Raw genomic sequence first — 11,492 nt, 5'->3', positions numbered from 1 at the left:
GCAGAATTAAGCTTAGATAATGACAAATGTTGAATAGGTGACCGACACGCAATTGTACTGCATTTATATACCCCCCCCCCCCCTCCCGTCTGTGCTCTCCACCTTCACTAACCCGCACCGGCCAGCATGGTGAAGTATGGTAAATATATATATAAAATAACCCCACAACCCGTACAATGTGAGGATGGCCCTAATCCAGCAGTGGAATGACAACAGCATCTCGGCTCGGTCACCAAGGCCTGGACGTATAACAAACAAAAACATTGGGATAAATAATTGCTTTAAATTCGGTCTTTTAATTTCATTCAATTTTCCATCTACTAATAATTAACAATACTATATAGGTTATACTACCATGCAATGAACATGAATGTGAAGCAGTGCATGCAGGAAGTGCAGGCTAGCCCTGGGTCACTGTTGAAAATGACACCACACGACTGTGTCTTCGTCTCTTGAGTTCTCAGCTGGTAAACTCATGTTTTACCTGAAACCGGTGTCTGGATAATAAAGTACATTGACGAGATCTCAAAATTAGTTCTTTGAGAACTCCTTCCGCGAGCCGTTCTCTAATATGGGGTGATGCACTGTTCCGCGAACATTCTGGACAGACAGTTCGTCTCAACATGACACCTTTCGGTAAATTTGATTCAAATTGGTCGTTTTTTAAGAACTCCAGGATGGTATTGTCTCGTCTCACGTCGCAGGCTACAACGCACGGAACTGCACAAGTTGCTTAGTTCTGTTATACAGATTCTGTGGCTATACAGGAGGGTATATGACTTGATGAAAGCACTAAGAATAAAACGCACAATCTAACAGGTTTGGGCCAAACACCCCAATACTGATAAATGCATGATCTGCATATTACTGTACTCAATTGGGATTACACATAGCAATAAACAAATACAATTAAGCGCAGGTATGTATGTACAATGTTTGTTGAAGTGTGACTCGGTGTTTGCTCTGCACACAGTATGTGTCACTGGACACCCTTTCAAACGACAGTAGTCCAGGTGACACATACAGTCGTTTGGTCACACGTTGTGCCATCCAGCTTGGCATTAACGTACATTGATGGCATTCGGAGATGTTACTAACGATGTTGAATACTGTATCACACGCACTCGGCTACATACAGCAGCCTGCAATGGAGTTGATGTTCGACAGAGTACACACAGCATGGAGCTGTGGCGCAGTGGTTCTGCGAACCCAGCGAGCGACCTGCAATCGATTCCCAGCCACGGCTGACATCAGTGGCGAGTGATTTCTGGTCCATGTAGCTCTAGGACCTCCGTCACCAACACTGACCGGTGTGGTGAAGTATGGTCAAACAACACCCATGACAGACACGGTGTGGGAGGCCTTCATCCAGCAGTGGATTGACAGAGCTGGAATTATTGTATAAACTCAACACATTTGTCAATTACACTACTTTAAATTATACACACAATAGACCAAACAACATAAAACACGCTCATATATAATCACACATTTTAACAGGCAATGCAGCATGCAGTTTCATAGCATCCATCATTGTCAAGGAATATACATAACCCAACAAAACCTGTATTATAGAGATAATATAAATGTTTGGATCGGCAGTATGCCTGATACGCAGCATAGCGAACAGAGCACACGCATGTGATTGTCACATTACTGACGCGATTAACACGGCACCAGTATTATCATCATTAACACGCGGACTGTGTAAGAGGATCAACACTGGCAGTGTTATCCAACAATCAATGTCACCGCATCCTTGCAGAGGAGCAATGCCCCCATTATGCAACAGTCCCAGATGCAGCCCTCATTAACGCGACATTTATACTCCCCAAACTTACAGCTCATGTATTTGTAAAAGACAGCTTTATTTATAGCTATTGAGTGTAAAGTTACGTTAATCGGCGATTGTGATATTTACCACTCCTGTGCCCATTCTTACAGCTGCTGCTGCAATGTCCCAAGGATTCTGCAGACAGAGCGCGATGACGTCACAATTTAAATACCTGCGAGCGCGGTGACGCACGTCATACGTACTGACGTCACGCCGCTTTCAGTGACCCGACTCGCGCGTGCGCGATGATGTCATGATTCTAAACTCCGCCACGGGTGCGGTAATGTCACCGGTGGCGATGTGCGTACAATGCGTGATGACGTCACGCACGCCACGGTCGGGACCCAACCTGTTAATGACGCATTCGATCGACTCCTGTGCAGCAATGGCGTCACGTTTTGTATTTAGGGGAAATTACGTCGCTGGCGCACTAATGTAAATGTTAATACAGTCTCCGTCATCAGGTGGGACCGTCACAGCCAGATTTGCTGTATCAAGTGAGGCATACAGCACATCTGGCTGTGACGGTGCCACCTGATAACGGAGACTTGTGTTGCCTCCGAAACGTCGTGATTTTTTTTTATTAATTTTAATTTCATTTTTTACCTACGTGACTTTACCGAAAAAACTAAGAGTATACCGCCCTCTGCTGCCCGCCCACCACGTGGCCTCTCAGCCGCCCATCGCACCTGGGCACGCGCTGCGGTCACCGATCCAAGCTGCTTAGAATTAGTCAAATAGAATCTTGATTTGAAGCTTTCGTTACTGCAGGAATCCATACTCTTAGGTTTTTTCGGTAAAGTCACGTGGGTAGAAAAAACTAAAATAAAATATCACGATGTTTCGATCGCAACACAAGCGGTCGTCCTCAGGCAATTTTTTTTTATTTTTTTCGACCGCTTGTGTTGCGATCGAAACATTGTGATTTATTATTATTATTCTACCTACGTGACTTTACCGAAAGAACCAAAGAGTATAGTCAAATATAGGCAAACATCAAATCTGCTGTCTTATATATACCATCTCGTACAATAATGGATGTAAAGATCACAGATTATATTATTACTCATTTATAGTTTCCCAGCCTAAGAGTGGGTTGGGCAGTGCGCATCTGTTCGAAGTCCAAAGCCAACGGTGGAAATTCCACGATGCCATGACGGGGGCCAATATACAAAATACACTCATGATAGACTTCTCACGAAGTCGTATCCAATGTATCGACCCCGGAGGGATAACGAGTTAAGTTGGCCCATCCACACACCAACTTGGCACTTTCACTTGCAACACTTTACCACCTGGTCTCTGCGTTATTTACGAAGTAAAATATTGCTCGTAGGAGGAATACGTTGTTATTTCTGTACAGGAAACATTTGCTCGAATGAGGCCTGTATTTACTGTACCTATAACCAGGTGAATTGCCATTGCAAGGTGAAATAAGCGATACAAACTACACGCCGCTAACCTTCCCACGTGTAGACAGACGACAAGAGGCAGGGCAGTGAGCATTGAACTCCTCGCCCTGATATATAAAAACTCACCCTTACATTGACCACTCTTGGTAATAAAGACATTCCTTTTGCTTGAACACGTTCTACTGGTGAACACAAGTCCGTACAGTGAATTGGCCGATAGACTGAAACATTCTGTTATGTGGAGGTACGGTTGGACTTTGATAGAATTGTGCACAATATCTACAATTTGACATGAAATTGGCTTGGGGGGGGGGCATTGGTGCCATGAACCCGGAAAGCTGAGTTCGCGTCTCTCCCGCGGCAAATTCCCGAGATGAGTGGTGTGGTTGCTGATCAAGCCACACACCTCACCAACCCGCACTGACCAGCCTGATGAAGTAGAGTCAAATAGCTCCCTGTGTCACCAGTAAAGTGTGGGGAGGCCTTCATCCCATAGTAGAGTGACAAATGTGTGTAATTATATTTCTTGATTAATTTGGTCTAAAGATTTGTATTTACTATAACTCGCCACCTAATTATGTAACACTGGCTTATAACAGAACATCTACTGCAGACGAATGTGTTTTGGCAATGGAACATCTGCAGAAGAAACATGACAGCAGCCAGATTGACTGAACTGTCGTGGTAAAAGTCTTATAACTTGAAAACATCATGGGGAAAAATACATTTGGCTAGTTATCAATTGACTTACGTCCCATTCCTCATTCGTCGCAGGTCAGCAATGAATACAGTCGACGTTTGTAAATCCTACTTTACATCCCGTTTTGCATCGCCCGTGCTTTTGTTTAATACTGGCCCTCGAGCACCCCTGCCCATTTCCGCGGATAATCATCAAGAGTTTACTGCAAATGCTTCCTGATGGTTAAGCCCCGTTCAGAACTCAATCTGCGCAGGTGAGGCAACATTTGCATGAACGATGGGCCCCGCTGTTCCCGGCACGGCCCGATTTGCATGAGGTGTCTGCGTGCCACGTGCAGGACTCATGCTGATGCCATATATACACGTGTATACTTTTCGTTGTGATGTATTCTCAAATATTTCTATAACATACAATGCCACTTTCGAAAAAAGTATGGATATTCGAAGAACCAGTGAATGTGACCAGTCCTGTAGTTTGGACTCCGCACGCTTCATTAACCCACAATATACAATTATTATATTTATGTAGCAACGTTGTTTGGACACTGCAGGCCACGACTGTGCCATTTATAAGTAGCTCGTACCGCCTCTGTCCACCAAGGAGCATAAATGGTTTCACCACAGTCGATTGGCAGGCCACGTGTGGTGGGGCAAAGTGTGGGTGCTCCTACCACTTTGAAGACGTCTGTCCAGCGTGGAAGAGTCGGCCTGGAGCGAGGCTCTCTGGAGCCCCCTGTAGTGGACGCCTTTTGCCAGCAGATGTGTAAACGACTAATTGCAGAGTAGCACCTTCACCTTTTTTCTTGACCAAATAAACTTTCAGAAATTTTCAGGATTTAGTGTAACGGTTGACCAGCCAAGAGCCGGGTAACTAAACTAAGGAAACCTTTTGATGATTGTATGGACAGTGTGAGAAATGTTCCAAGCTGCACAGTTGCCTTGTTAACATATTTGCCCAGGTGAGTCTCAATGAACCTCCAAATAAGATACTTTCCTATATATGTGAATGCTTGTACCATCACTAGTATATGCAGTACTATATAATATATCACAGCCCTTTGTCGCTGCTGGAGGAAGGTCTCCTCATGTCTGTCGGTCACAGTGGTTTGTTTTACCTTCACGCTGGACCATGCGGGTTACTGGGAGGAAGTGAGAGCCAGTTAAGGACCAGTTCAAATATAGTTCACCACTTAATGTTAGCCGTGGCCAGAAACTGAAACTCAAGTCGCTGGGGTCATAGCAATGCATTATCTAAAAAGGCAAATAAAAATGAATCACTATTCCAGTATATTGCTTGGTATTGTTGCAAAAAAGCATGTAAGCATCAACTTTGACCATTGTGTAACCATTTACAGCTTTGTAATGACTGCTGACGGTAAAACAGTCTGTGCCAATTTGCTCTACAATTGGCACTGGCAAATGTTGACATTGAATGCCCATTAACCAAATTGTGCTTTTTAATTAAGACATTTTTTAACTTATATTTGAATTTCTGATGCAGTCAATCTTAATCTCAAATACGAGTGGGATTCAAAAGTGTTCCCTTCACCATGAAGGAATTAATTTGTAACAGTGAAACTCGGTACACGTGTGGCATAGATTAAACTTAGGCATTCGCGTGGGATTAAAAGTGTTCATCCCTTTCTGCACAGGGAGCTGCAGTCATTAAAGTGTCAGGCAGAGGGGCTCCATGACTAGGCCAAATTTTTGCCTCACAGCCAAAAGCATGAATTCATATTCCACCATAGCCACACAGCAGTCTAGACTCAAGAGAGCCTAGTCCAAGACAATCCGGATAGCTGGCGCCCATGTACTGTACATATGGACGTGTGGCCGATGGGTAGTGGAGATGTAAGGCAGAGTCTGATCTGAGTTTTAGGCTTTCGGACATCATCTATAATGATGTCAGAAACTATCGGACTATCCGTATTTGAATACAACTATTGCAAGCCATTCGAATAAAAGCATTGCAAGTAAAACGATCACTCATCTGTAAAGATCCGGAGTGTTGGCAAATGTGTTACATGTGGCATTCATGAAATTTAACGCTGCACTCTTTTATGACTATGAAGTCCAAACATTGTCGGTGTAATTATCTTTCAGTATGGTTCAAACATAGATTACTTTATAAAAAGACAGGTGGTTGCGTAGTGAAATACTGTAGTACAGTTACTAGAATTACTTCTTCAAATCGATCATAATGAAACTTAGAATCCAGAATGCCACCACGTGACTTCTTACCCACACGGATACATGAGTCAACATCACAAACATACTATCCTCAGATTCCTCATCTTGCTCTCAATTCAGTTGCTCTCCAAGATTATCCCCCACAATCTTAAAGGTCTTTGATGAAGTTATTTCTGACGACCTCTACTCCCTCATCTAACTATATCCCTTCATGTGCTCTCCACTCCAATCGCTTTTGTGAACAATCCTCAGTGAACCTTCACTTCGTGAGAGAGAGGTTGCTCTTTCTCAGCTGCTGCCCCCATGAAATGTCCTTCCTCTGTCCGACTCATCCCCTTTTCAAGTCAAGGCTCACGATCTTCCTCTTTTCTTCTGCCTATGACTGTCTCTCTCTATGAAGGGTCTTTATTCACACTTCCAGCATATGTTGTCTCGGTCGCCTTTCTCTCGCCTGCAGCCCTGTAATCTGGTTCTCTTTCTGTGCCCAAAAACATTCACAAAAACAGCTCTTATTGAACCTCTTGAGAGGCACACGCTTCCCGATGTGTTAGTCTTTTTGAAATGCAGTCACGCTCACATGTTCTTAGGTTTGTTTCCGGTAAAGTCACGTAAACATTTTTTTTGAATCACATGCTTTATGAAGCCAACTAGGATTGCACTATATTGACAAATTTCATTAGTTAATGGGAGATTATTCAGCTTTTTTGCAAGTTAAATGTTTAATCTTGATAATTGTTTTTTACCCTTTTTTCTGGCAACAAAACTGACACCTTTTTTTACAAGGAGTCATGTTTGCATTGACCACAATACCTGCGGTCGGAATGCATACAAAAAACACAACTCTGATAATGTATGCACTGTCCTTAAAATTAATTGGTCCACACCCGAGACAGCTTTCCTTAGAGCCTAGTCTCACATGGTGTTGGACCAGATGACGCCGAAAGGCACACAACTCAAAGACAATGCACCATCAGAGTATGAGAGCTCGGAGTAAGCATTTACACCATTGGAACCTCTTTTGCCAGTAGCAAATATGATCATTGGTTTTTTACCCTTTTATCTGGCAATGGTTCTCGCTTTAATTTTATTTGCCGTTTAACGTTCCTACAAACGAAACAATCCAGCAATCTTACATTTTGAACGGTTTCTGCATGACACAAACATTTAGTTCGAAATTTTTAAACCGTTTTTGTGTCCTAAACGCTACCTAATGTACCACATTTCAGCTTCCTGTCTTGTCGGGAAGTACCCAAGAGGTTTGTGAGCCGTACACATTAAGAGGGGGAATTCCTTGAATGATTCAGCGTTAACGACACATCCTTGACTTTAGCCAGACACCACAACAGCAGCGAATAATCCCACAAACCATGGGGGGGGGGGGGGACGCCGGCTGTGTGCGTCTGTTGCGACTTTCTGTGCCTCCTCGTGCGAGTGGCGCGCGGGGTTCCCCTCAATGGTTGGCGGAGCCGAGCTTGGAAACTCCGCATTCCTGTCCCTCCCGCGCGTCAACGTCGAGATGTCGTTTCGGCCAGTTTAGCTTTTCAGGGCACATCCTTTAAAGTTACGGGTCACCATCTTACACAGATTCCCCGTGTACAGTATATATCCTTAACTGTAGGGGCAAGTGCCATTAGCGAGCACCCATGAAGGCCGGAACGGCACACGAGGGCGTGGGTGGCCAGCACCACGCTCGGCCGCCTTTGTCTCCCCAGTGGCGATGTTTACACACCGCACCAGCTACTCGTTAAGGCTGAGACTGCCTAGGGGAGGCCCAGGACCGGTTCAGATACTTGTCACCGGTGTTGGCCGTGAGCGGGAATGGAACTGCCCTCGTCACAGTCCCACGGCTTAAAGTGTCCGCCACTACAAATGCTACGCTTTATAGGCATAGCGACGGTGAGCAAAACGAGAGCGCGCACGTGATTGGCTGCTCGTCCGCCCCACGGCGTTCTTCCCACCAATGGGAGACCGTGAGACGGAAGGGGCCGCCCGGGCGCGCCTATGTGGGGTGCGGAATGCAAAGAGCGGCGCTGAGTTGTGAAGCGGCGACCTCGTTCCGGCTCTGTGGGTGGCGGTGGAGGCGAGGAGGGATCGTCTCTTGCGTTTGTGGACGACGACCAGCGGACTCACGTAAGTAGGCGGCAACGCTAAACGCCAGGGAGTCGCGTTCGGGAAGAGAGCCGCGACTGCCGCTCGGTGGGAATGATTCCGCGTCGTGGCCTAGCGCCGCGAGTCCCGCACCCACCGGCCTGGGATTGACGATCGCCCCGTGGCTGCCCGGCTGGGCCTGGGCGCCCCGACCGGTCCCCCTCGGTCGGTTCCAGCCAGGAGCGTTTTCAGGTTTTCTTTGTCGTTCTTAATCTGAAGCGTGCTGCGTTGGTTTATGATGACGTTTAGATATATAAATGTGTTTTTTCTTTGTTTGTGATAGGATGTGGACTCTTAAGCAGCGCCTGTTGTCTGCTGTGATATGATGGGACAATACATTACGGTAGTTACACGACTTTGTGCAATAGAGTACAGTTTGGATTTATCAGCCTGGATTTCTAACAGCATATACATGCGACCGCATCGCAGAGTGATGTGAAAATCGAAGAGACGTGTCCATGTGGAGAGTTTGCCGAGCGATACTTTTTAGATGTCGGTGTTTTTGAAAGGTCTTTAGAAAGAAACACTGAATGCTACAGTCCATACAGTGACCTGACAGGTCACGGTATGGTGGCAGTGCGAATGAAGACACTTGACATGGAGAGGCAGTTCTAGGCAGAAGAAGAAGAGAGGATGATGACATTCAGCCTGGAGTAAGGGCTCAGCAATAAGGATGGCGAGAGGGAGGAAGGCGATTGCAGACAGTGGTAGCAGCAGTGGAGGAGGCGACCTCCCACCGAGCAAATGTTTGACAGAAGGCCATTGTTGTTGTTTCTGCTGCTGGGGCGAGAGGGTTGGAGTGAGATGAGTGCGTTGCCTTCATGGGCTCTCGCCCGGGTTTAAAGGTCCAGTGAGAATATTGTGCACTCTATTTGCATCAGGTCGTGGTGTACGCGCTGTGTTTTTTGCTGCGAAACGAAAGCAGATGTGCAATGTGGAGGCTCAAACGTCAACAATATTATATTTTTTATAGTACGCTATTACAGACGATAATAGCAATGCTGTATGGTGTATAATATATACCATAGTGTTGCTTTCACCCAGCCTCCGTGTGTGTCACAGTCTGCTTAAGTAATTTAACTAGGTACACTAGTTTATCTCGCTACAATATTTTAAGAAACCATAGTTGTTAGATTTCTAACTCAACATAAACCTAATTCCCTCGTTTATTTTAAAGCAACGATTGGCAGTTGTGCGGCGTATCGGGGTAGGTGAGTGTGAGAGACCAGCTTTGTATGACCTATTGACACCGAGCACAGGTTTATGTTGTGTTCTTTCCGGAGAGTTCCATAAGCAGTACTATGTATATTCAGTACAGTATATATTAATACTGTGCAAAATTATGTACAGTATATGTTAATACAAAATTATGTACAGTAAGGAAGTGATCACGTTTGATGTGTTGGTGTTAAGTGACTTCCTGGTGTAGTTCACTTCCTGGTACCCGGGCTGCTGCTCGCGTTACAATGTGACTTGAGATTTTGACTTTAAACTTTCGTGACTGCAGGAATTGATATTCTTGGTGCCAGTGCGCTCATCGAGGTTAATAACCAGGCTACAGTCTACATTATAGACTGCCAGTGCGCTCATCGAGGTTAATAACCAGGCTGCAGTCTACATTATAGACTGCCAGTACACTCACCCAACTTAATAGCCAGGCTATAGTCTACATTATAGACTGCCAGTACACTCACCCAGCTTAATAACCAGGCTACAGTCTACATTATAGACTGCCAGTACACTCACCCAGCTTAATAACCAGGCTACAGTCTACATTATTGACTGTATAATGTGATATATTTATAATAATCAATTTTATAATTAGTAATGGAACAAATTACGATTCTTGTTTTTACTCTTATCAATACTGTCATGATGTGTATTTAAAAATCTATCAGATTTTCATTCCTCCCATTGCTGCACAAAATTACATCCTTTGCCGTAAAAATTTACAAATCAGCAAGTGAAAACAAATGCTGTGTACATGCATTGTGGGCATCTTGTAAAAGATCAACGTTATCGTGCAGTTTTTCATGGGGCTGTGTTTTTAGTTGCTCTTAAGCTCACAAGTATTTATTGTAATGTATGCATATTTAAGGGAGGTTGGCAGGCCATGAATAATCACACATTGAAATCTTTCCCTTCTACCCACTTAATTCCGTCCTCCCTTGCCTGAAAAACCCACAGCAGCTGAACACGTGGTCCGTGACGCAAAATGCAGAGCACGGCCAACTACCTGTGGTGGACCAATGACGTTCTGGGACAGGGGGCCACAGGCAGCGTGTACCGTGGCAGAAACAAGGTTGGTTCCACACGATATCACTATTTATCCACTTATTTATCCATGAAACTTACTGTCAGGCATATGACTCTGTTTCAGGAGGGTCTTGCGTTGGGTTTTTATATTAAGATGTGTTTAGCCAATAATTGAGTTTTTATACAAGTGGGAGGCACCCGGATAAAATCCCCCTACAGATGGAAACAGATGGCTTTAGTCCACTTGCTGTTCTGCCTTTTCCTGTCAAGCCAGGATATGGCACGTCTGTTTCCCACATACTCTGCCAGGGCAAAATCATACCACCCTTAAGATATTTAAACCCTCCCACATCTTAAATCAATATTATTTTCTTTTTGTTTATTAATATGTCCTACGCATTAATGCTGAAAGTTAATTTAAAAAAAAAAACATGCTGATGAATGTATCCTTTAAAAGAGCATATATTTTATAACATTTACATCCAAATCTACACAACATAAAAGGATTACAGCTAGCTTGCTTGCTTAAGGTCATGTAGTTTGTTGTATAGCATTCAGAATTAATGCATTCTCTAATTGTGTTTGCGTTAAAAGCGTAGTCGGCAAGTTATCCCAGAGCTTCCCTAAGGCCTCCTGTAGATCAAGTCAGCCTAAAATAAATATGTGATGCCAATATCCAAGTTGAGGACACATGTCTCTTAATAGGTGCTCACGAACACCACGTTTTTCAAAAATCTGCCATTGTGATTGGGCAGATATTGCTCATGTATTAATTCTGTAATTAATTGATGAGTTGTGTTTAAGTAATTTAGTGATTTATTTAAGTAGAATAACAAATATTCATTCCTGAACTTGTACAAACATCCCAATGCATGACCTTATTGAAAAATTATCTTTAAATGTTAAAGCTATTCCAAGACTTTCTTGGATTGATAAGTTAGTTTTATTTTAAG

The 11,492-nt window shown here is 44.1% G+C and overlaps 1 protein-coding gene across 3 annotated transcripts in view; it reads left to right on the top strand.

The window, feature by feature from the left end:
• Positions 1–8,137: 8,137 nt before the first annotated feature.
• The window catches only part of TBK1 (TANK binding kinase 1), a 31,643-nt gene continuing 28,288 nt past the window's right edge, over positions 8,138–11,492 (top strand). Inside the window, exons 1-2 of one of the 3 annotated variants that reach the window (XM_078609825.1) lie at positions 8,138–8,265; positions 10,471–10,585. In XM_078609825.1, the coding sequence (XP_078465951.1) occupies positions 10,499–10,585 (87 nt within the window). In that variant the 5' untranslated portion in view covers positions 8,138–8,265; positions 10,471–10,498. Of the gene's footprint in view, positions 8,266–8,453; positions 8,476–10,470; positions 10,586–11,492 lie in introns of those variants that run through there. The other 2 variants (XM_078609826.1, XM_078609827.1) reach the window with 2 other exon arrangements.

This window comes from Lampetra planeri, chromosome 32 (assembly GCF_965212315.1).
Source record: "Lampetra planeri chromosome 32, kcLamPlan1.2.h2, whole genome shotgun sequence".
Taxonomy (NCBI): domain Eukaryota; kingdom Metazoa; phylum Chordata; class Hyperoartia; order Petromyzontiformes; family Petromyzontidae; genus Lampetra; species Lampetra planeri.
The sequence above is the reverse complement of the archived record's forward strand: the minus strand, read 5'-3'. Positions and strand labels throughout refer to the sequence as shown.